Source organism: Macrotis lagotis, chromosome 1 (genome assembly GCF_037893015.1).
Source record: "Macrotis lagotis isolate mMagLag1 chromosome 1, bilby.v1.9.chrom.fasta, whole genome shotgun sequence".
Taxonomy (NCBI): Eukaryota; Metazoa; Chordata; class Mammalia; order Peramelemorphia; family Peramelidae; genus Macrotis; species Macrotis lagotis.
Window position 1 is genome coordinate 796,664,990 of NC_133658.1, and position 26,909 is coordinate 796,691,898.

General features: G+C 42.2%; 1 protein-coding gene across 1 annotated transcript; it reads left to right on the plus strand.

Annotated features, from left to right (window-relative positions):
• Positions 1-1,790: 1,790 nt before the first annotated feature.
• On the plus strand, positions 1,791-25,657 carry LOC141488524 (myelin-oligodendrocyte glycoprotein-like). Its single transcript, XM_074188649.1, has 5 exons — positions 1,791-2,545; positions 5,352-5,484; positions 14,030-14,374; positions 20,932-21,064; positions 25,271-25,657. The coding sequence occupies exons 2-4, from the start codon at positions 5,379-5,381 to the stop codon at positions 21,027-21,029; spliced, it is 549 nt and encodes a 182-aa protein (XP_074044750.1). The 5' UTR covers positions 1,791-2,545; positions 5,352-5,378; the 3' UTR covers positions 21,030-21,064; positions 25,271-25,657.
• The last annotated feature ends 1,252 nt before the right edge of the window (positions 25,658-26,909 follow it).

Genomic DNA, 26,909 nt, shown 5'->3' on the forward strand with positions numbered 1-26,909 from the left:
TCCTGGATCCTGGAGGTGACAGGAGCCACTGAGGTTTATTGTGGGGAGGAGGAATGACCTGGTCAGACCTGTGCTTTAGGAAAACCCCAGTGGTGACTGAATGGAGGCTGGACTAGAGTAGAGAGACTTGTGGCAGGGATTCCATGGGACTCTGCCTAACCCCAAGGCCCAGACCAGAGGCCAGTGGTCAGGTTGCAGGAAGATGAGGCTCAAAGTTTCTTCACACACAGAGCTTCCTGAGCAGGAATGTGCCAACTTTGGAGGTAATGAGCTCCCCATGACTGCTGGTGTGCAAAGAGAAGTTAGATGCCAGAGATTTTGTTCTTCTAGCAGGGGTTGTATTGGATAAGCTCAGAGTTCCCTTCCAAGGGACCTTCTGTTGACCTAGGATCCTAATGGGAAAAGAGCAAAGTCCTTGGGCTTTTGGGTGTTTTCTTTGCTCTCACTTTAATGTTGGTTCTGGGCTGGTTTTCACTTTTTAATTTAATCCTCATTTAGAAGCTTTGCTAGCGCTCCCCCTGTTGACTCCAGATGGACCTGTATGGCCAGGGAGTCGAAGCATGGCAGCCTCACTCCCTTATGAGCCTCCAGAGCTACCTGAGAGATGAAGGGACAGGCTCAGAGAGGGGAAGGCATTTGTCTTAGGACAGTCAGTTCTAAGAGGTGAAAGAGGAAAGGGCTGATTTCAGTCTCCTGACTCCAAACACAGGCTCCTTTGCAAAGAAACAATCTCATGCATGTAAAGAGCTCATTTCGGCTCACTCCTCCAACTGTCCCTTGAACAGGCTAGTTGGATCCTAAGTTCAGAGAATCATTGCATCATAGACATAGGGCTGGAAAGGACCTATAAGTCCCTTTTCTTTTCCAGATGAGGAAACAGGCAACTGAACTTCTGTCTTTCTGATTATGTGCCCAACCCATTGTGTATTATCTTTCCCAAGTCTCTTTGAGGCTGGTGACTTTTGTTCTGCTCTGGAGTCTAGGGGCAATAACCTTGAGGGGTTGGGTTTGTTGCAGCTCCACAAACTCCATAAAATATTCTCCTCGTCATGAAATCGCTAGTAGAATGCTGATTTTAAATGACATTTACTTAGGAATGATTGTGACAAAACAATCTCCTTCCCAAATTGGGGGTGGTGGAGGGAGGGATTCCTTTGTCCCTCCCAGGTGGCCCTAGACAGTGGGAGTGCCCTGGGAGCCAGAGCGCCTCGCCTGGGGCCGAGGCGCGAGCAGGCCAAGAAGGGGCGCTGCAAGTCGGTCTCCAAGAGCAAGGCGGGGGGGACCCCAGTCTGTAGAGGAGCACCCCGAGGTGGCCTACGGCGCCCTCGTTCAACTGCTCCCGCTGGCGGCTGGGCCAGCCAAGGGACTGGACGAAGGCGCAGATCTCCCCTCTCTCTCTTCCTTTTTCTCCTGAATCCAGACTGCCCGCACGCACTTTCACGATTGCACCTCCGGGGCTGGAGAAAGAACACCTGCCCGGCCTTTGTGCCCACCGTGCGGCAGGGGTGCTGAAGGAACCGCCTTCAAACGAACAATGCGTCTCCCCGAAATATTCCGGTGGGGTTGTGCGGGGGGTAACCCCGGGGGCCACTCTTGCCTGGGCCTTTCTCCCCGATGCTCCAGCGCGCGCTTAGGACCCTGGGGTGTCTCCTGGGCTTCCTTAAGTCCCCATTTCCGAAGCCGCGGCTTGCGCTTTGCTCTCTCTGCTTGCTCCAGAGGCGAGTTGCAGGGGTCCGGGCGCTGTTGGGGGGTGGCTTTGCTTTAGACGCCCCCCGCCCCCCGTGGTCCTCCACAGCGCGGCTCCCCTGATCCGCGGCGCTATCTGTCAGCGGCCCCTGTTAATTAGGAAACGCTATGGCTTGTGTTTGAAACTGCAGGCTTTGACCTGCCCTGTTCCTTAAGAAATCCAGGCCATTCAGATTCGGGGGCTTTGCGCTGACTTCGCTCTGGTTAAAATAGTAATAGGCGCTTGAAAACGAAGTAAAAGTGATGGGAAGCGGTAGTATTGCCTATAAGTCCCACGTCTTCTGGACTGGAGGAGCCTGGGAAGGCTGGTAGATTACCAGAATTTTCTACAACCGCACCAGCGAGACTCCAAATTAGAATGGCTTCGCCACCTCTTTGTTCCTTGTGCCGGACTGTGCCACATTAGGAAGAAAGACCCTAAAGCTGCCGGTTCCGGGGCGTTCAATTTCGACCCCTTTTTGTTCCTCTGTGGCCAGCAGCGTCTTTGCTAACTTGACCGAGAACCCTAGGAAAGAAGGAACCAGGAGCGGCTGGTCCGGAATTGGGGAGGTGCGGGGCGATAAACAAAGCGCAAGCAAGCGCCCCAGCTCATTTGGTTTAGGAAAAGGGGTCTCTCCCTATCCTGCGAGCGATGAGAAATTGTGCAAAACCCTCTTAGTCAGTGATACTTCACCTGGCGAATTCAGGGCTCAAGAAAGAAAAGCAAACACAGAACACGGAATACACCGGGGAACCCAACGGACTGGTCACCTAGCGAAGAAGCAAAGGAAGGAGGACGTTGCTGGTTGCTGTCCACCAGGTGTGCGCCCTGGGCATTCTGTTGGCTTCCTATGGCGGCAGCGGGGGGCATGGTTTATCCGCTAGTATTCTTTGCGAATGTGAAGGCAAGACATTAATATCTTCTCTTGCATGTGGTAGCTAATCATTGTAATTTCAGAAAACAGAAACACAAAAAGGACATCAGCTAAAGTAGGGGCCTGCCCGCCTCAGGGCCTTTGAGGAGGCTAATGTGAATGATTAAATGGGTGCTTCTGGAGGAAGAAGAACATGGTTTTTTTCCCTCAAAAAAGTGCAAAATATAATAATAATAATAATAATAATAATAATAATAATAATAATAATATAAACGGCAGGAACACATGAGTTCTGTTTGCTGGAATAAACATTATTCCTAGATGTGGGGATTTCTCTATTTTTTAAAAACCTTCTGTTACAGTATTGATTTATAAGAAATATTGTTGCATTTAAAATAACTTCGTCTGTCCATATGTGGGTATTTTTTGGAAACGATGTCTACTACTGTATTCTCTTCTCTGCGCATTAGCCTTAGGGGCAATCGTTACTCCTGCCAAGGAACCTTTACACAGACATGAAGAGGCAAAAACACCCTCATTCTTTGGGGAGAGATGAAGAAAGAATGAGGATGACAACTCTTTGAGAGTATAACTATCATGATTGGGTAACTCTCCGTGGTCTAGGGAATACAAAAGTAAGACTTTTAAATTAATCCCAAACCATTATTTACAGGAAACAACCAGCCTGTGTAAAGAGAGTCCCATTGGCAGTTATCAATAATTTAAAAGGTTTTGGGGGGGGTTTTTTTGAGGTTTTTTTCCGCAAGGCAATGGGGTTAAGTGGATTGCCCAAAGCCACAGAGCTGGGTAATTATTAAGTGTCTGAGGCCCCTGCTCTATCCACTGCCACCTAGCGGTCCTAGAGAAGGCTTCTTGTGGGATTTTAGTGAGAAGTTGAGGAACACGGGGAGGGTGAAGATGAATGGAGATAAGAGGGCGGGAAGAAATGTGGGGGAAAGGTCCAGACCAGCCTGAGGTCGCCCCAAATTCCTCTGAATACCTCTGAGCCACAAACAAGTCCTGCATCTGCAGAGGGAAAACTTAGCAGGTTGACAGGAAAGCTGGGATTCACTTGAGGAGAAAGGATTGCAGCCCAGGTGAGCAGCCTGGTAGCAATGCTGGAGCAGGTCTTGGTAGGCACAGAACCAATGGGCAGTAGCAGAGGCAGGGGCAGGAGGAGAGGCAGACGCAGAGGCAGAGGCAGAGGCAGCTTTCGGAGATCTTAACCAAAAGACTGTAAGGAGGGTGAACAACTGGTCAGGAAGAGGTTTCAGGAGGTCTTTTTATTGCTCCACATGAAGGGGACCCTTCTCACAGATCCAAGGTAGAAAAGGGAGCTTGTGGTCCCCCCAGAGCAGAGCGGCCCGGACATCAGAGACAGCTCTTCTCGGGGCATCACAGTCTTGGAAGAACTGCAATTTTCAGGTCCCTAGAAGCTTCTCTGGAGCTTGGGCCCAGGTCGTCTATCCCAGAAGTGGAGCCCACTTTAGGAAAGAGTTAAAAATCAAGAAGTGAATTCAGATGGGGAGGACATTCCAGGTATTGGGAGGAGGGGGTTGCTTGTTGCTTGTCCTTCATTCTGGAGAATAGTCATGACATCAGGGCTTCGATGTCATGACATGGAATTGGATTGGATTCATGTCACCAAAAGGTCAAAAAGGTGGGTGGGTGGTTTAAGGAGGAGAGCAAGGAGGCAAATGGAAAGTAAAGCTGCTATGGAAGGAAGGACCCTCCAGCTGGGTGCCAGCATCCTCCAGCATGGGAGGTAGGGAGAGCATGCCTTCCAGAGGGTATGGGATATAGGAAGCAGGGAAGTATGGTTTCCATAAGGATTGAGAGAATTTGGATCTCCCTGGAGATTGAGAGTTATTTGAAATTTCTGGAGTGGTTAAGATTCATTTTCTCAGTTAAGTTTGCTTTCTGGAAAGGATCCTTATCAGTACTCTACTGCACAAAAGTGTAAGTCAGAACTATAGTCACAAACCTCACTTTCTCCTTCTCTGGCTCCAGGACTGGAGATGGCCCTAGAGGCAATGGGAGACCTAGGCCATTTTAAACTAAGGTCTTTAATAGCTCTCTCAGGTTGAGGGAGGCAGCCCCTATTCAGTGATTAAGGCTAGGTAGGTATGAAATAAATGAGGCAAAGATTGAACCTTGTCAAAAAATAATCAAAACAGAAGCAATTTTTATTTACATTCACTCTTAGCCAAGCAATATTCAAACTGTGACCTAGTAAGGCTTGACCTGGGGACCCATCCTTGGCTAATCAGTGAAAGTCTGAGTGAGTAGAGACCTGCAAACGGCAAGATTACCTGCCAGGTGTGTTAATCAAGATTTAAACTAACAACCTTTGTGTGTAGTAGGAACTGCCTCACTGCTGGCCAACATAGCTTCCCTCCCATCTCTTCCCCTTATCTACCCTCCCATCTTTTCCCCTCCCCTTCCTTCTTCTTTCTACTGCCCATTCCTCCCTTCTCTCTCCCCTACCCTTATAATGTCATTATAGGTTAGGAAAAAAAAATTAGTGTGAGCTGAACTGTGGAGGCTGAAATGAATATGGGGTGACCAATTCCCATGAGATCTAAATGATGAGGGGAAATGAGGTGGGAGAAACACAAAGTGGATCACAGGGTCTGTCTCCTTTAATATGTGATTGCTGAGATTTTGAGACAATACTTCTAATTGCAGGGCTAAGGGGTCAGAGGGAACAATTCTCTGCTCTTCACTGCCAAAATATTTGCTTGTTCTTAGCATCCCCCAGTTTTGCTCCTGTCAACCATGATCTGGATCAGAAAGGGGAATCACTGGCCAGCTTCCCACAGCAGCCCTGCTCTGTATTTGAAGCTCACATTCATCCTCCATCTGTCTTCATTTCTTAGCTCAGGTAAGTTGACTTTGGTCTCTGCCATTGTGATCTCCCACTATTCACTGATGTTTCAATTCCATTCATCAATTCAAAAACCATTCATTTGGCCCTGTTGCACACAAAGCCTTGTGTTTGAATATTATAAAGTGAAAAGTTTAGACAAAGCACAGACTCAGATCTCAGGGTCATTTTGGCCCTCCTAGACATCTTCTTCAATATTGGCAATATAGAGTCAGAGGATGGAAAAGTTGGAGAGGATCTCACCAGTTAGTCCCTTATTGTTCCAGACTCATGGGGAGACACATTGGAAACAGAAGCATCTCTCACAACAGGAATTCACGCTCGTCAGGAAAGAAGATGAAGACATTGTTCAATTTAATTATTGAACTCTTGAAAGGGAGGGAATTTGTTATTTTGTACAAAATATGAGGGCTGGGGCGGCTAGGTGGAGCAGTGGATAAAGCACCGGCCCTGTAGCCAGGAGTACCTGGGTTTAAATCCGGTCTCAGACATTTAATAATTACCTAGATGTGTGGCCTTGGGCAAGCCACTTAACCCCATTGCCTTGCAAAAAAAAAAAAAATTTAACAAAAAAGCAAAATATGACGGGTGTATGAGAGCATATGGAAGAGGTTTCAGGTATCTCCATTTGATTAGAAGGATAGAGGATCCATCTGAATTAGGGACATTTTATTTCTCTCTACTATACTAATAGAGCAAAATTCATATTCATAATATAGGAAAACTAGAGGATATTGCTGGGCACTCCCCAAAGTGACTTTTGAGAATACAAGCTTACAACCAAGAAACTGATGGAAATTCCAAAATATTTTTAGCTCCAAGTAACGCTGTTCTTTGGACCAGGGATCCTGAGTCACCATACTTAACCAGGCAATTAACAAAAGTTGCCTGAATGTTCCAAGATAAGATTGATCATTTTTTATTGTGGTGATGCAGAGCTTATTGGGCATGTTTGGTTCCAGAGAACTATCTAACTGGGGGATAGAAAATCCCTCAGCTTCTATGAAGTAGTTAAATAAGAGTGTATGTCCACAAACCCATTTTGGGTGCCTCCCTCCTATTCCTACTCCCCCAAATCCTAACAAGTTTTCAGCACTTGTTTGGCAGTTAGAACAAAGCCATAATCTTACTACTAAGATCACTGTTGTTTGTCCCTGAAATAAATCTAAGGAAAAGAATTTATAGAAGCAGAGGGAATATGTTTATGCATTTGTAAGGCAAAGTTTTCAGCAAGAGTTGAACATTTATGGCCAGATCTTCCTGGAATCCCAATCAATAGTATAGAGATTCACAGAGCATTAAACCTGGGATTGCCTTTACCCATCCTCTGATCCAGTCTCCAACTCCTGCTTTATTTTTTATTTTTATTTATTTAATTTTAATTGATAGAAAATAACATAGTATAATAAAAAATTATTGCACATGAAACTGCAGATCTAATATGTAAAATAAAACCTCCTATACTTTTAAAAAATATAATAATGTTATCACATTTTTTCTTCCCTTCCCTACTAGAAATGGCTACCATTAGACAGAAATGTATATGAATATATATTTTATATAAAATATATATATATAAATTTTATATTTATATATTTTTTAATTCATATATAAATATATATTTTTATATAAATATATACATAAAAATATATGTATACATACTTATGTCAGGTACTACAGACTCCAGGGCCGGTGCTTTATCCACTATGCCACCTAGTTGCCCCTTTGTATTTCATTTTCAAAGAAAACCATGACATCAGGAAGACGATGCTATAGCAGAAGCATGAATTGGATTTGAGTGTGGTGGGGGGGGGGGTACTGTGCTAAATCACCAGTCTCACTTTCTCCTCCAGAGACATCTGTGTCTAGTCACCAGATATGAGTCAAGATTACTGGAGTTGGTCATGGAAGAGAGGCAATCAGGCTCAAGTGACTTGCCCAAGGTCATACAGCTAGTAAATAGTAAGTGCCTGAGGGTGAACTCCCACCTTCCTGACTCCAAGACAGTGCTCTATCCACTAAGCCACCTAGCTAACCTATGTATCTATACATATATATGAATTTATATATAAATATTTCCATACCTCCTATTATCAGGTCTCTCTCTGGATTTAGATAGTGTCTTTCTTCAGATGTTCTTTCAACTTTTTTGGGGAGTCAAAATGACTTAGCCAAAGTTGTTCTTAAAACAATATTGTTGTTACTATATAGAATGTTCTTTTCATTCTGCTCACTTTGCTCTTCATTATTTTATGCAAGGCTATCCATATTTTTCTAAGATCATGGAGTTCATCATTTCTTATAGCTCAGTAGTATTCCATTATAATCATTTATCACAACTTTTCAATCATTCCCCAGTTAATGAGCATCCCTGCAATTTCCAGTTCTTTGTCACTACAAAAAGAACTGTTATAAACATTTTTGAACATATAGGCTATTTTCCTTTTCCCCTAAACACCTTTGGAAATACACCTGGTGGCAATATTGTTGGATCAATGAGTAAAGGAAGTTCAATAAGTTGCCATATTTCCTGATTGCTCTCCAAAATGGTTGACTCAATTCACAATTCCACCAATATTTAATTAGTGTTCCAATTTTTCCACATTCCCTCTAACATTTGTCTTTTTTCTTTTCATTCATTTTAACTAATCTGTTGGGGGTAAAATGATATCTCAAGATTTTCTTAATTTGCATTTCTCTCTTTTATTTGTTGCTTGTTTTTTTGCAAGGTATTTGGGGTTAAGTGAGTTGCCCAAGGTCACACAGCTAGGTAACTATTAAGTATCTGAGACTGAATTTGAACACAGGTTCTACTCACTCCAGGGCTGGTGCTCTATTCACTACACCACCTAGTTGCCCCCTTTTGTATTTCTCTAATCAGTAATGATTTAGAGCATTTTTTAAATATAATATTAGTTGTTTTGATTTCTTCATCAGAAAACTCCCTGTTCATATCTGTTGACTATCAACTGGGGAAAGAATCATTAATGTTTTATATTATCATACTACTACATATTATTATATATTGTACAAACTTCTTTATATATTTGAGATATAAAACTTATCTCAGAAAATGTCTATCTCTTCCTCTTCCCCCATTGCTTTCTTTCTAATCTTGGCTACATTTATTTTATTTCTACAAAATCTTTTTAATTTTAATGCAATCAAAATTATTCATTTTATATGTCACTGTTCTCTATATCTTGTTTATTCATAAATTGTTCACCTATCCACAAGTCTTATAAGTAATATGTCCCGACTTCTTTAAATTTTCTTGAAATAGATGCCTTTATTATTAGGTCATGTATCCATTTTGACCTTATCTTATTAAATGGTGTAAAATATTAGTTTATGTCCAATTTTTTTGCTATATTGCTTTTTACTTTTCCCAACAATTTTTGCCAAACAGTGAATTCTTATCCCCAAATATAAATCTTTACACTTCTCAAAAACTAAGTTATTATTTGTTGCTTTGAATTACTTGTCTACTCTGTTCTATTGTTCTTCCTTTCTGTTTCTTAAATAATACTATAGAGTTTTGATAATTACGGCATTAAAATATAGTTTAAGATCTGGTATTATTAAACCTCCTTCCTTTGCCTTTTTTTCCCATTAGACTTTAACATTCTTGACTTTTTATTCTTCCAAATGAATTTTGTATTATTTTTCCTAATTCAGTAAAAATAATTTTTGTTAATTTAATTGGGATTGCATAGAATACACCAATTAGTTTAGGAAAAATTGTCATTTTATTAAATTGGTCCTGACTATCCATGACTTCTCCAATTATATATATATATATATATACATATATATATATGTATATATATATGTATATATATATATATCTTATTTTATTTTTATAAAAAGATTTTTAAGAGTTTGTTTATATAGTTCCTCCATTTGTTTTGGCAAGTGTATTCCCAGGTATTTTATCTAAAGATAGTATTCAAAGTTTTGAATGTGAAGTGGATGAACTAACACATAAAAAGGAAACAGATAAAAGAAGGATTAAAAAGTTGATTAATAAGTTGATTAAAAAAACACATTTAAAAATGAGAGATACACACAGAACTAAAGTGGAAGTTAGGAGAAGAATTTATTATACTTCAGCTGATGCAACAAAGACAGGTATCAATTATGATCTTAGAATAATTTATGGCTAAAATAGATTAATTAAATGTGATAAATAAAATAATTACATTTTGATAAAAGTTATCATAAACAATGAAGCAATATCAGTGTTTAACTTATATACACCTAATACTTTAGCACATATTTTTTTAAAATGTTAAATGTAAAAAAAAACTTATCTTTTTGTCTGATCTTGTTATCTCTTATACTTTATGTGTCTTCCTTAAGGATGTGATTTCTCTCCCATCACACTCAATTTGGATCATTGCCATGACATGGAAACAATGTAAAGAATGACAAATTGCTTTCTATGGGGGTGGGGGGAGGGAAGTAAGATTAGAGGAAAAATTGTAAAACTCAAAATAAATAAAATCTTTAAAGAATTAAAAAAGTTAAATGTAATACAGGTAGAGATAGGTGGTAATACTAATAAAATTGTGGGACTTAAATAATCACCTCTCAGAATTAGATGAATCTATCAAAAACATATGAAAGAAGTTAAGAAAATGACAGAATTTTAGATGAACTAGATATGATAAATATCTGGGGAGAGCTGAAAGGAAATGAAAAGAATATATCTTGTTTTCAGTAATTCATGGTACCATTACAAAGACTGACCATATATTAAGACTAGAATGAATTTATACTTAAAAATGTAAAAGCAAAAATATTAAAATTATCCCTTTCGGATTGTAGCTAGATCCTTGAGGACAGGGACCCTGCCCTCAAGGACTCTAATATCTTGATCTACTGTCGGTTCATAAGAGAACACAAGCACAAAGGATCCCTTGAAGCAAAATTTAATAATTTGCTCAGGAAAAGTGGGAGATGATTAGTAGAGATCATACTAATTGACTAACAAAGGGAAACAGGGTAAGTTTCAATAGGAGAATCTGTCCCTGCCTCCACCAGCCTGTTGCCAGATGATGAGTTGTTGGGGTCTTTGACCTGCTACTTTACTAGGGAAAGGGTTGAGAAAGTGAACTAATGGTATAGGAATTGCCAGTAAGGCTGAAGGGGAGAAAGCAATTCTCATTTGCAGGGATAATCTGGAAATGAGGGTAATTCAGGAATTTTGTAGATAAAAGAATTTTCTCAAGCCTGTGTTTAGCCATATAAGGACAGAAGAGAATTTTCCCATGTCTGCATTTCTACACCTAAAAGACTTCTTATAGGCATAAACTCTCTTACTAAATTATAGTTTTGCTCCATCAAGATTATAATGCAATTAAAAATATATTTAATAGGGGAAGCTAGATGGTGCAGTGGATAGAGCCCCAGTTCTTAAGTCAGGAGGACCTGAGTTCAAATCCAGCCTGACACTTAATAATTGCCTAGCTGTGTGACCTTGGGCAAGTCACTCTTAACCCCATTGCTTTAAATAAGTACATTTTTTTTAAAATCCTATAAATGTTCAAAGGATATGGAAAAAGCAGTTTTCCGATGAAGAAATTAAAAATAATCATATGAAAAAATCTTCTAAATCATTATTGATTAGAGAAATGCAAATTATAACAACTCTGAGATATTACCTTACACCTCTCAAATTGGCCAATATGACTTAAAAAGAAAATGATCACTGTTTGGAGGGGATGTGGGAAAATAGGGGCAGTAAAACATTGTTAGTGGAGTTGTGAATTCCATTCTGCAAAGCAATATGGAATTATGTCTAAAGGGCAATACAATGTGCATATTCTTTGATGCAGTAATAGCATGACTAGGTCTGCATCTCAAAGAGATCACAAAAAGGGTAAAAAATCCATATGAACAACAATATTTATAGAAACTCTTTTCATTGTGTCAAAGAATTGGATATTGGGGGATGTCCATCAACTGAGGAATGGCAGAACAAATTGAGGTATATGAATATGATGGACTATAATTGCTCTTTAAGAAATCATGAGGGACTACAGAAAAACACACACTCACAGCAACATTGACTGATGATTAACTTCTATGGATTTGTTCCTCTCAGTAGTACAATAATCAAAGACAATTCTGAAAGATTTCTGGTGGGAAATGCTATCCAGATCCAGTGAAGGAACTGTGGAGTTTAAATGCACACCAAAGCTTACTATCTTCAATTTTTCAAAAGTTGTCTTATGTATTATGTTTTATTTTCTTTTTAATGTTTTTGCCATTTTGATTTGATTCTTCTTTTACAATATAATGAAAATGGATATATTTGACATAGTTTCTGTCAGGGGAGGGGGAGGGAAGGAAAGGAGGGAGAAAAATGTGAAAATCAAAACAAAAATATATAGTTGAAAAACTAAATAAAAATTAAAAAAAGAAATTCTAGCAATAACAAAAAATGGGAATAGGAAATGAGATGATTCCTATCCCTTTTTGCAGATGGTATCATGATATACTTGGAAAATCTCAAAGGCTCAACAAGTTAATTGAAACAATGAATAATTTCATTAGAGGAGCAGGATATAAAGTAAATTTACATAAATTATCAACACTTATATATCATGAACAAAACTCTGCAAGAAGAGATAGGAAAAGACCTCCATTTAAAATCACTCTAGACAGCATAAAATCCCCCATACTCATTTTTGTGAGCAAGGCACCAGAGCTTTAGACTGCTTGGGATTTACTTAGCATGAAATGATAGACACAGGATAGGAATCTAAGTTTTCTGATTTTCAGTCAAGAGCCTCCCAAGATCCTCCTTTCTCTGTCTAACAGGACTCTGTCCTATATAGAGGGAAGAAGAGGCTCTAAGTGAGGTCTGAAAGGCTTCTCTGGGGAGGTTCCTTCAGGGGCTCAACAAAGCACTTTCCAGACTCTCCCTCTTCCCCAGCAAGGGCCTCACATGTGCTGGTGATGAAGACAATCCCCGGACCTGAAGGAAAGTCCCTGCTGGGGAGGCAAGAGCAAGAGGGAAAGGTCTGGAGCCAAACCTCAGGCCAGGCCAAATCAGGAGCCAGAGCTTCTCATAGAGATGTCCCAGACCAGGTCCTGAGGAAGACAGGCACCTGGAAGGAGGTTTCAGCCACAAAGATCTGCCAGGGTTCCAGGAAACCCAGGAGCAGCAGTATCAGTGAGAGGTTATCTGCCTCCCAGCAGCTCTACCTTTGCATCCCAGCACTGACCACTCCCCACTCCTGCCTCCCTCTGATGGGCAGATGACTGAGGATGCTGGTGTCCATCCTAGGACCTCACCTCTTGAACTATGTGTGTATGAGACTGTAAGAGCAAAGACCCTCCTCAGATGCAAGGGTCCATCACTTCTGACCCAGACCCACCCAAGAAAATAAGAAATTGGAAGGTGTCATTGAGGACACAGCTATTTTTCCCCTTCTGACTAAGAGACAAAAGGTCCAGCTAATTGTAAACTCTATATCAAACAACTGCAGGGAGATTCTCCCGAGACACAAACAGCCAATGGGAAAAGAAAGATCATAACAGTTTTAGAAATGGAACAGACCCCAAAAGATCATGATTTCAAGGTTCTTATTTTTTTGAAGAAACAGAGGCCCAGAGAGGTTCAGTGATTTGTCCAAGGTCACACAGCTCTTATATTATATTCTCTTCTGTGTCTAGCCCTCCCCAGGATGGCATCAGTACAGAAATGCCTGAGAAGCCCCCCACATTTCCATCATCACCCTCCACCTTCTCCCCCACTGAGCCACATGACTCTGTCTCATTGGGGTCTCTCCAGCACAGAATGAGAACAAATACAATGCCAGCCTAGAAGCCTGGCCTTCCTCTGTTTAGTGAGTGATCTCTGAGCAAACTCAGTGGAGGGGCAGAGGCCATAGGTCCCCCATAGGGCTATTGACAAGAGCTCTTGTCTTCCTGCCTTCAACCCCAAACTTTCGGCCCCTAATCAGCTGTTCTGCCCCTCTGAATATATCAGGTGATGATGACGATGTTTGACCTTCATTTTAAAGAAGGACATGACATAAGTGAGGTGATGTCATAATAAACACATGAATTGTATTTGATCAAGGGACTGCTGTGCCAAGTCCCCAACCTCACTTTCTCCTCCAGAGACAACTGGGTCAAGTGGCCAGATGTGAATCAGAATGATTGAAGATGGCTGTGAATTTGAGGCAATCAGAGTTAAGTGACTTAACCAAGGTCACACAGTTAGTGAGTGTCTGAGCCCCCCACCCCACCCCCATCCTCTCTACTCCAAGGCCAGTGTTCCATCCACTGAATCCCAGCTGCCCTTGAGATATATACAGGATAGTAAAAGGAAGAATGTCTGATCCCCTTCTCATAGATATATCATAGTATGGAGAGTGATTTCCCCAAAGGGGAAGCAAAGCAGTCCCTGGGTAGTAACACACACAAAGAGCCTCATGATTCTGGGGCTCCCCCTTCCTGCTCTGTAAGTCACTCTACCTCAGTGGTCTCTGATTCTCTTCTCTTTTGTTCCTGCTTCTCCACACAGGAACATTCATGGTATCTGGTCCTCTGGTCCAGCCTATCCTGGCCTTTGTGGGTGAAGATGTCCTGCTCTCCTGTCACCTCTTCCCTAAGATGGATGCTCGGGGAATGACTGTAAAGTGGGTCAGAGGCCCTCTGGTTGTGGTCCTGTACCGCAGGGGACAGGAGGTGGAGGATGTCCAGGCTCCTCTATTCCAAGGGAGGACGAAGCTGCTGAGGCAGGACATGGCAGAAGGGAAGGTGACCGTGATCATCCATCAGGTCCAGCTCTCTGACTCTGGCCAGTACACGTGTTATTTCCAGGCAGGCACCTTTCATAATGAAACCAGTTTTGACCTTCAGGTAACAGGTAAGTCCTACCAGGGTCATGGGGTTTCTCTAGATCTAGATGGGACCTTCAGTCATTGGCATTGGCCCAGATCTTTAGAAGGTGTAAAGGACTTTCCATACATTGCTTTCCTAGATCCTCATAACAGCTTGTGGATTAGTCTTTCTGCCACAATGACTCTCAGGTCCCCTGACTGGAGGTTGGTTCTGTTTTCTTTAAGCCCCTCAGGCTTTTATGGTACATTTAATGGGTCTGGGGATATCCAGCCTCTCTGTCATTGACTCAAGCCGGCACCAATAATGTTCCCCTCATTTTAGCCCTTTCCGGGCCCTTATTCCATGGAACCACTTAAGAGCCAGATTAGTTTTATACAATGATACTTAAAGCAGTGTCATGAGAACAAATGTACAAAGGACACTTTCCTGGACACCTGAGGACATCATCCCTCCCCACACCTCAGTCTCTGCAGAGTTGGGGGTGGAGCAGGTTCCCATCGCAGTTGAACCTACTTCCTGCATAGTTTAGTCCCCCCACACTTCAAGTCCAAAGCCCCCTGGACTCCATGCACAAATCTCCCATCTTCTTGGGGCTTCCTTCCTGGGCTGGCAGCCACACTGGATTCTTCCCTGCAGGTTCTCCAGGGCTTGAGCCTGGATGTGGACAAGAAGGGATCTAGTCTGGTCACACCTGGTCCAGCTCTGCAGCCAATACAAAGTGGCTTGACCCTCCCACATGGAAACCCACAAAGGATTGTCAGTGACTTTGCCCCTGGGGTCTACTCCATGGGCCCCCCCCATCTTAGCTCAGCTGGGCAACCACAAGGCAGAGCCTCCTTCTCACTTTCTCTTCATTTTAAATATTTCTGTCCTTATCCAGTAGCCAGGGGACATTTTGAACCAGGTCCTGTCCCCAGTTCAAACCAATCCTCTAGGGTCTCTGGGCTGCCCTGACTGCTTTCCTTCACCTGCTTTCCTGGGGCCTCCACGAAGGTTTCTGGGAGCAGCCACAGAGTCAGAAGACAATTTTACAAAGGCAACAAAACATTATTGCTGGTCTAGCCTTAGACTTTCAGGGTCTTTCTCAACCTACTTTTCTTCCAAGAGAAAAAAGAGACAAGGAAAGCTGGATCCCCTCTTTGACATAAGCCCTGGTCCCACCGAGTTTGTAAACCCCTTGGACTCTACCCTCAGAGAGATTATTCAGACCTGGGGTTTCCCACTGGAGGGTTGGGGGACTTGTTCTCTGGCCTAGACCTCAGAGACCTGGGAGAAAAGGACTGACCCCCAGGTCCTATGTTCTAGGGAAGATGTGGAACCACTAAGGACTTCTGTCCTGTCTTATGTCAGCATTCTGTGCCCTTCAGTTCAACTACAAATACTAAGTGTGTCCTCTGTCCCAGCCCAGGGATGTTGGAAAGATAAGAGAAGGCACCAGGATTTTTGCCCCTAAGGGGTTTATAGTCTTTGGAGTGTAAGTGGGCCAGACTCAAGAATTATGTACATACATAGTTCAATGGACAGAGCACATGCTCTTGAGTCTTGTGTGACCTTGGACAAGCCCCCTAACCTCTACCTGCCTCAGTTTCTGTAAATTGAGGATACTAAGAACTTTTATTGCCCACAGTTGTGAGGATTAAATAAAAAAAAAATTGCAGTGTACCACACACTTAAATTGTCATCTTATTGATGCTGTTCTGTTTTTTCAGTCCTGTCTAATCCTTTGTGACCCAATTTGGAGCTTTCTGGGCAAAGATACAGGAGAGGTTTTCCATTTTCTTCTCCAGCTCATTTGTCAGATAAGAAAGATGAGGAAACAGGATGAAGTGACTTGCCCAGGGTCACACAACTAGGAAGTGTCTGAGGTAGAATTTGAACTTTGATCTTCCTGACTCCAGGCCAAGTACTCCATCCACTGAGACACCTTGCTGGTCTAAATAATACTATACAAATGGGAGCTCTTATTATTGTTGTTGCTATTATCATTTATTAAGCACTTACTGTTTTCAGTACCCTGTACTTAGTGGTGAGGGAGAGATAATGTTTACATTGAACCAGGACACTGCTTTCAAGGGACTTTATCTGTAGTAAGGAAACAAGAGGCACAAGTAAGTATAATAGTCAATAATATATGCTAAGTGAATTGACTAAGTGCAAAATTCATTGATATTCAATTGAATTCAGCAAATAGTAACCACATACTTTGTATGACACTCTGTCCTAGGTAATATGGGTAAGTGAGGATTGTTATAGATGAAGAGCCAGAAAGGTTTTCTATGGGCTATGACAACTAAGATGGCTTTAGAAGATGGGGAGCATTTAAATAGAAAGACAAAGAAGGAAGGGATCCTACTAACAGGAAGTATCTTTATCATCATCACTAGCATGTCTAGAAGGCCTTCCTTCAGTATTCAAAGAACTTCCCTCTCTTTATGACCATACAAAGGAGTGGGGAGAGAGAGAATATCTTGTCCACAGTAATGAAAGTGATTTATCCAGAAGTGGGTCCAGAACAGAGCAGAAGCTGATCCAGAAGTCAAAGCTTCATCTGATGGGTCATCAACCACACAAATAATCTGAATCCTTGGTCTATATTGTCCTCTGAACTTCTTCTGTGTCCCTAGAATGCCAGAAAGGAAAATTCTCAGTGATTGGTCTTGCCCAGTCCATTCAGGTCAAGCAGGGGGAAGATGTCACCCTCTCCTGTGAACTCTCTCCTACAATGGATGCTCAGAACATGACTGTGAAGTGGTTCAGACACCAGACCCTCGTGCACAGGTTCCCCAGTGGGGATAACCTAGAGGAATCCCAGGGGCCTGAGTTCCAGGGGAGGACAGAGTTGCTAACACACGACTTGGCTGAGGGGAAGGTGACCTTGAGGATCCAGCAGGTCCAGGTCTCTGACTCTGGTTCATATACTTGCTATGTCTGGTCACCTGAGAATTATGATGAAGCCCACACTGAACTGCAGGTAGCAGGTAGGCCCTGTAGGGTTTATGGGTCTGTTGTGAATCTCAGACTGTTAGAACTGAAAGTGATTTCAAAGAGTCAAAAACCCCTCATATACCTAAATGAGACACAGAGAGGGAGGGACTTTGTACAAGATCCTACACTTTGGAGGAATTAGACTTAGCTCTTCTCAGTCCAGATCTGATCATGTTTTTCCTCCTTGACACATCCCTTGGATCCTCCATGTGTGAAATCACAGACTTTGAGAAAGGGACAAACTCATTCTGGGAAGTGAACCGTGACTCATGGCTTCAATTCTTTTCCCTCCCTTTGATTCTTCAGATTCCTCCAATAGATTATGGTGCCTCCCCTCTGTCCTGGAGTTCAAAAAATGAAGATGATTCTATTCTCTCTTTAAAAGATTCCAGGTCTCACCCTGACACCCAAAAACAAGACACTGAGTGGGTATGAAGGGTCAAAGGCCTTTTGACTCTCATTTATACAACTTCCATCCACACTGACCTAGTGGCTTTCTCTTCTGTGTCCAGTCCTGTGCTAGATGAGACTGTAGGGAAGAGAAGGGAAGAGGATCTGGTCTTATGTCTTAATGGAGATAAAGATATAGGATACTTCACCTGCTAGAAATAAATTAGTTATATGCTAGAATGAAAGGCAGGATGGTAGAGTGCATGCAAACAGGGCTTGAAGTCAGAAAGGATAAGCTCCAGATGCTGCCTTTACACTTATTCTTTGACTATGGACAAGTCACTGAAATTCTGTGTGCCAACTTCATTACAAAAGATCTCTATAGGGGCTAGAGCCAAGTTAGTGACAGGAGGCAAGCCTCTCTTATGTGTTCTCTCTATAATATTACAAAAATCATAAAATTATAACTCTAAATTTTCAAGAGACAGAACCCACAAAAGGATCCAGTGAGGCAATTCTCCAGACCAAGGTAACCTGGAAAATAGTGGAAAGACTCCACTCCATGGGGTTCGAGGGGGAGCCCACCAGAGTGAAGAAACATCAGCCTCCCAGAGGCAGCCCCAGGGCACCTGGGAGCCACAGCTCAGGCAGTGAGGGCAGTTTCCTGATCTACACCCTGGGGAGCATCAGGCACAACTTGGAAGATCAGTGGGGGACCTCTGCCAGAGCGAGCATGTGAAGCCCAGCACTCAGGGCACTCAGGGATCAGTGATGGTCACAGGCAACCCAGATCCAAGAAACAGAAGCAGGCAGAGCCCAGGAGCCCCCCCCCCAGGCAACTGAGCCTTGAGTGCTCAGCCTACCAAAGGTCGGGGAGTGGAGGGAGACTTCCGAGGTGTGTCCTCTGTACCTGGAGCAGGACTCTGGGACTCTGACCACATTCAGATCCTGATTGCAGTCTAGGCCCCCCATAGAACAGCAGGACCCCCCCCCAACCTCAACCCTGGGCAGAGGGGGGCACATATGGTCATTCACAGACCAGGAGGGAGGACAGAGCCTCACACACAGAGATCCTTGTGGGGGGGGGGAGGTCCCAATAATACTCAAAAGCTCAGGAACCACCCCAAAACCAGGCACAGGCTGGGGAAATGAGTAAACAGAGAAAAAACAAAAACATCATTGAGAAATATATTGTCTATGATCCCAAGAAGCATCAAAATACTCAATCTGAAGATGACAAAGTACAAGCTTCTGCAACTAAAGACTCCAAGAAAAACAAATTGGGTTCAGGCTATGACAGAGCTCAAAAAAGATTTTGAAAATCAAGTCAGGGAGATAGAAAAATATTGGGAAAAGGAATGAGAGAGATGCAGGAAAAACATGAAAAAGAAGTCAGCAGCTTAGTCAAGGAGATCCAAAAAAATGCTGAAGAAAATAACATGTTAAAAACCAACATAGGTCAAATAGGTAAAACAGTTCAAAAAGTTATTGAGAAGAAGAATGCTTTAGAAAGCAGAATTGGCCAGATGGAAAAAGAGGTAATAAAGCTCTCCTAGGAAAACAAATCCTTCAGATGTAGAATGGAGCTAAAGGAAGCTGTTTACTTCATGAGAAGCCAAGACACAATACTTCAACACCAAAAGAATGAAAAATTAGAAGAAAATGTGAAGCATCTCACTGAAAAAACAATTGATCTGGAAAACAGATTCAGAAAAAATAATTTAAAAATTATTGGGATACCCCAAAGTCATGAGGGACTAAGGACATTTTGGGGGATAAGCAAATTTCTCCTGATTTTTAGCAGTGAAGGACTAGTTACTAGAAATTGATAAAAGCATTTGAAAAATTTTAGAACTAGGAAGTCTTGACTAAGCTTTTAGACCACTGGGAAGAAACCCCTGGAAAAGGAGACACTGCAGATGAATGAGAGAAGGTATGAATATGGCACAGGATCATTGGGGAGGGAGGGAGGGAAGGGGACAGGATCAGTGGCACAGGGAGAGGAAACAGCCTGAATGATCAGGGAAGCCTTTCCTCCTATGGCCAGAGGGAGAAAAGAGAAGAGAAATGATGTGGAGAATCTCAGAGGATGAAGGAACAAAGGGAGAGGCCTCACCCTCAGGTTCCCTGAACTCTTTCTCCAGGACTCAGCTTCTTCACACAACCTCAGAACTGGAAGAGAGCTCAGAGACCACCCAGTCCCAACAGTACCTGAAAGAAAATCCCTGAAGTTACTAAAACATCCAGGAGACATGGTCATTCAGCCTCTGGCTGAAGACCTTCAGGAGAAGGAGGCCTTGCCCATCCCACCTGGGGCAGCTTTCCTGAGCAGGAAGGCTAAATAGGAACCCTACCTCATATGGAAGATGACTCATCTGTAAACCTGTTAAACACTAATATTCATGTACACCAGACTGTTTGCTGCTGAGGAAAGGGGGGGGGGGGTGGGAAGGGAGGGTGGACGGAAATTATGTAACTTAAAAATATGCATATGCATGGGGATGAATGTTAAAAAAAACCTTTTATAACATGTAATTGTAAAAATAAGATAAAATATCAATCAGAAAAAAAAAAGAACCAGATCTAGAAAGACTTGAAGAAAGTAGTATCCTGTGTAATCAGGAGACCTGGGGTCTGGTCCTATCTCTATTATCACCTCACTGGAACCTTTTGGACAGGTCTTCCCCTCTCTGCTCACTGGCCCTCTCTACCTTTGAGGTTAGACTGATTGTGACCTAACATCCCATCAACCTCTGAATGTCTCTGAATCCTTAAGAACTCAACTCTGTGGGATAGTTAGAAAAAGCCTTAATTGAGAGGCAGAGGACCCAGACTTCAGTCCTGGCTCTGTGACTTACAAGTTGCAGGATGGAATATCTCTCTCTCTCTCTCTCTCTCTCTCTCTCTCTCTCTCTCTCGCTCTCTCTCTCTTCCTGTAAACATCTGGATTAGATTTTTCTCTAAGCTTTCTTATAGTTCTTACATTCTATTCTGTGAAGTCCCAAGGAAGCTTGGGGAATTGTTTTGAGGCTGGTGGAGGGGGAGAAAGACAGCATCATCTGGGCACATGTCAATAGGCTTGCCTGGGATTTTCTGGATCCTAATTCCCTCTGTACTCGTTCCCTTATCCTGGGCTCAGGGATCAAGAAACAGGGTTTTCCCCTTTTCTGATTTCCACATTAATGGAGTTTTGGACCCTATTTTCAGAGAATCTCGCCACATCTCAGAAGATTCCTGCTACAATGATTCTTGTAATAATCTTGAGGGTCTTCATTGGGTTGCCTCTTGACCAATTACATTGGTGATGTAATTCTGCCAGACCAACTACAGAGGAACAGAGGTAAGATACATACATACATATATATATATATATATATATATATATATATATATATATATATGCCTTTACTCCTTCCATTAGTCACTAGACCCTGTGACTATTGCTGTGAGAGGGCCCTGAGATCCCCTGATTTCTTGTCTAAGGCAGCTCCTTTGGATCTAAACATATGGTCTGGCACTGGCTGAGGGACCTGGGCTTTCCTGAGATTAGCAAAAAACTCCCAAGTTGTCCCTGTGATAGGTGGGTTTTGTCAAAGATGATTACCCCCTGGGAGTCAGAGGGATGGATCTCTTAGCCATGTTTCCCCCTTGGCATAGTCCTCCACACATCCCCATCCAGGAACTAGGACTAGGTAGAGAGATAGGAATTGTTAGGGTTTCCTTTTGCAGGTAGCTTGTTCTTAGAGCTGCTCCCTTCAATCCTTGAATGTGCACCTGGTCTCAGATACCAGCCGCAGTCCATCCCTGGATGTCCTAGTCTGCTCTTCTTCTCTTGACCCTTAGTCAACATGATCTCATGCCCAATCTGTCCCACAGGCGGACTCTAGGAATTTAGTCTTTTGGAGTTGAATTATTTTAATCAATGATTTCTAGCTGTAGGTTGGACTTTCCTTCAGCTTTCCTTCAATTTCCTCACTCAGAAATAAACTCCTGTGGGTTATACAATTAGTCTTTAGATGTCATTACTGATTTTGCCCCAAAATTTGCTCCAGCTAGACCTTTTGATCCAACTGTAATTATTACCCATTCCAACTAGAAAAACCTTACACAAAGAATCTAACTCAGGTGAATTCTGTCAATTATGTTCTACTGGGGGGGGGGGGACTTGGATTGGGGGTAGATTTTGATTAGATGGCTCAGTAGTATTCTGGATCTAGATGAGTCTTTCTTTGTCTTAGGAGTGAGATAAGCAAAGACAAACCCCACCCCAGTCCCTCATTAGAATAGACTCACTTCTCTTTCTAACAGTTATTCTCTCTTTAATTCTTTTTTTAAAATCTCTTTAAGTCTAATTTTTCCAAATACATGAAACTGTAGATTTCAATAATCATTTTTAAGGTTTTGAGTTTTACATTTTTCCCTCCCTCCCTTCCCTCCCCCCTTCCCCAGACAGAAAACAAATTAACATAGACCTTACATGTATAATCATGCTAAACATAGATCCATGTTAATTATGTTGTGTCTCTCTAATTCTTAACAGTCAGAGTTGATTGCCACCTGTTGGAAGCATTCAGTTTTCTAAGAGTATTTAAGTATCAAGAAGCCTCCAGGAGGGGTCTTTTTGTTTACCAGAGAAAGTCAAGTGACCATTCCTTTATTAATTATTCACTAGCTATCATTAATCAAATGATTAATTACCCAGAAACTATTTTTCAAACTTTTCCTACACCATACTTGTCTACTCATGAAGCACACTGGTCCCAGGTACCAGCTCCTCTCCTCAGTTCTATCCTAGTCCTGCTCCAGTCACTGCCTCCCTGCCTCCAGCTCCTCTGTCCTGAATGAAGCAGCCCTCTACATGAGCAAACACCCAATGAGAATTATCACATTTACTTAAACTTGTGACATATCCATGCAACAACCACCTTAGATCAAAGAGTACCCAACATATGGCTTAAAAATAAGCTTGACCTTTGCTCTCATTATAATAATGATTCAAATATCCTTAACCAAAATGAATTTTTTCCCAAAATATTCTCAAATACACTATAGATTTTCCTTTTCCTGTTATACTTATCTGACTTACATTCCTTTCCTTAAACTAGGCCACAAAACTATAATTATCCTAAGAACTTGCCATTCTTCTTACCTAAATATCCCCTCTAAATAAAAATTAAGGAAACTTAATTCCTATCTTAACATGTAGCTGATAGTAGGTGTCAGAGTCACACACTTAACCTATCTGGCTATGAAATCCAATACACCTAAAACTTAGTTACTATACAGGACATCAAAGGAAAATTCCTTTATAGATTTAATTATTGAATGTCAGTGTCCAGGCAGAGGTCATGTGGGTAGTCAAGTGTCTTAGTCAGATTTATTCTTCCAGGTGAGGCATTATCCAGTCATACTGAGAAACTACCCCTTTGGCTGAACATCCCTGTCACCAGACAGCTTTAACCCATTGACTTCCTTGGCTCTAAGAACATGACATTGATCCAGTAGCACTTCCTTTTGCTGACCATCCTGATATCTGACATTAAAAGAGAAAATTGATTAAAAGTCCCTTAATCTAAATAGTTGTTTTACCTAATTAGAACTTCCAGTGAGTACAATTAACTAAATTTCAATCATAATTAAATAGGATCCCAATTAATGATTTCCCTACCTAAATCTCTGAGTGTTCTTCCTGGGTCCTTGCTAAAACCAGGAATTCTAACTATGATTGGCCCTACATGCCTCATCTCCTCCCTCTTTCTAGAGACATCCTTTTGTCTGAAATCATACCTACTCTATCTCTATATAAAGATGGTGTATCCAATTCCCCTTGGCTAGAGCATCTTCCTTCTAGCCTGTTGTGGTTTACAACTAACAAATGTCTCCTTTAACCAGGAGCACAGAAAAATCTCAAATTATCTTTCTTGTGTTTATCTTTCTCACATTACATAGGTGATTTTACTTCAAAGCAAACAGCCAGTTTTGGAATATGCATACACATCCAAATGAAAGGTGCACTGTCTACTGTGAGAGTCCTTTGCCATCTAAGGACTATTCTCAGCTATAGTAATGAGATGGTAGACAGAGATAGTGAATACTCCAAATTTTATTAGGTTCATGTAGCAGCTTGCCTCCTAGTCTACTTCTGTACTCGTGGCCAACTCATGCTACCAGCTTAAGCACCAATCATGTTAAAGGTTACACATTGATTAAATCATTACATATTGTTTAAACAGTTACACATTTGTATGCATACTTGCTCATTGTTGCAGTTCTGTGATTCTTGATCAGTGTCAGGAAATAACAAAGGAGCTGGGTCATGCTGGTCTCCTGAGAAATCAAACCAGTACATTTGCAAAGCAGCAAAAGGTCAAGAGGGTTTTAAACCATTATCCTTGTTATTTCACGACTGTGGTCCTCAAGGATCCCTAACATCCAAAGTTTTCCTAATTCACACACACACACACACACACACACACACACACACACACACACACACACACATATATAGCTAGAAACTTCTATGCATAAACTTATTTAGCTACTAGCCATCCTTATACAAATTAATATTTTTATTTTGGCAAGGCAATTGGGGTTAAGTGACTTGTCTAAGGTCACATAGCTAGGTAATCATTCAGTATCTGAGGACCACTGCTCTTTCCACTGCTTCATTTCGATGCCCCCCCAACATGCAAATTACCTTTCAGACTTCTTTAAAACCATTGGAAAATCTTAGGTAGCTTTAAATTTCCAATCTGTTATTAATTTCAATATAATAGAGCAGCAATAAGAGTGACACACAAATTACTAGATTGTACAAAGCAATCCTTCCATTATTACATTATTCACGAACACACAGCTCTATCCCAGAAGGAGGTCATACTTCAGAGCAATCACATATCAATCCCAGGCTTTAACAATACAGTATTTAGGGGCTGCTAGGTGGCACAGTGGATAGAGCACTGGCCCTGGAGTCAGGAGTACCTGAGTTCAAATCCAGCCTCAGACATTTAATAATTACCTTGCTGTGTGGCCTTGGGCAAGCCACTTAACCCCATTTGCATTGCAACAACTAAAAAAAAATAAAAATTAAAAAATAAAATCCTTAGAATTGTTCCCAAAACTCCAGTTCAGAAACCTTAAAAACAGTGAGAGGCATCACTGTTAGGCTAAGTGGCCAGAGCAGGGATATTTATTAAGCATGATTTCCTTTCAATAAATGTGACTCCTAGCCCATGGATTTTATATTTTCTTCCTTTCCCAATCACATATTCCACCTGCCAAGGGGTCTCTTTCCCTTAAATCCTGTCTGCCCCACCCCATGGTGGGTATAGTTCTCAGGTGAACTCAGTTTAGCATTCAAGTCTTAACAAGAAGGCAGATGGGATCAAGACTAACATGTGCCCAACCCACCACCCCCTTCCCCAACCCAGGGAAAAAAACATGGTGCTTTCCCAGATTCTCATAAGGATAAGAAATTTTCCCTTCTCTAACTTCTCAATCTTGCCATTAAAAGTTCTCTCTTTTCTAAACTCTCCCCAAACCACAGATTTTTCCTCCTTAAGTCCCCCTCCTGGGATGGAAGTTCAGGGAAAACTGGAAGGACTTGCACAGACTGATGCTGAGCAAGATGGCAGAATCAGAAGAACATTGTATAGCCTAACAGCAACATGGGGATGATGGTCAACTTCAATGGACTTGCTCATTCTATCAGTGCAAACAATCAGGCACAATTTTGAGGTATTTGCAATGGAGAATACCATCTATCCAGAGAAAGAATTGTGGAATTTGAACAAAGACCAAAGATTGTTACCTTTACTTAAAAAAATAATTATCTTCTCATGTAATTTTGCTCTGATACTTTTTTCTCTCTCATCACATTCAACTTAGATCAGTGTATACCATGGAAACAATGTAAAGACTAATAGACTGCCATCTGTGGGGGGTAGGGGAGGGAAGCAAGATTGGGGGAAAACTTGTAAAATTCAAAATAAATAAATAAAATTTTTTTAAAAGTTCCCCTCCCCTTTTCTCTTTAACTCTATACAACAACACAGCTACCACCAGCTCAGTGAGTGAGGGGCTTAGTTCCAGAGGGGGATGCTGCAAGACTTACTTCCTCCTCCCCTACCTTCTGAAACTCCTCAGCCCAACTCTCAGCTTCCCCATAGTTTAAACTTAAGGTGAACCCCCAGACCCAGAAACACCCAACACAGACACTTACACAAGACAGGACATAGAACAAACACACACTCCCTCAGGAACATTTGAATTCACTCACACAGCACTGGATCCAATCCATTTCCTTCCCTCTTCCTTGACTTCCAGTTACCAGTCACATGGAAATTCCTGGAGAGGAAACCCAAATCCCCCACCTTTAGGGCACCCTATTATCCTCTGGCCTCTCCTTTGGGAAAGCTCTCCCACCTGGAGGATTTCTAAGCCAGTTCAGGGTAGTTCTAGTCAGAAATGCCACCCTGGAAATCTGCCCCTTTACAGTGGTTCTTCCCCCAGACATTTTAATCACTCTAGGCTCCAAACCCAGGCTAATCTGTCCAGGAATTTCTGAGATATTTCCTCAGCAAAGAATGCCAAGAAAGTGGGATTGAAATCAAGCCATTTGCATGCATTATTTTCTTGTGTTCTTCCTGGAAAAGACCAAGGGCGGGGGCAGGGCCAAGATGGCAACAGGAGAGGATCATCTCTTAGGTGCTCTCTCTCTCCAATATTTCCAAACTTATAAACTAAGGACTCTAACCAAATTGTCAAGAGACAGAATCCACAGAGGGGTCCAGTAAGGCAGTTCTCCAGTCCAAGGGAACCTGGAAAATAGCAGAAAGGCTTGGCTCCATGGAGTTGAAGCAGAGCAAAGGAAAGGAACTTCAGCCTCCCAGAGGCAGCCCCAGGGAGCCAGGGGTCGTGGCAGCAGGGGCAGTTTCCTGACCTACACCCTGGGGAGCATCGGGCACAACTTGGGGGATCAGCAGGGGGACCTCTGCAAGATCAAGAATGTGAAGCCCAGCCCTCAGGGCACTCAGCCAGCAGTGTGGCTGTAGCAGCCCAGATCCAGGAAAGGAAGCAGCCAGAGAGGTAAGCAGGAGCCTCCAGGGCAAGTGCTGAGCCTAGGGATAGGAGTGGAGAGGAGTGGAGAGGAGTGGAGAGAGACTGCTGAGTTCTGTCCTCTGTTG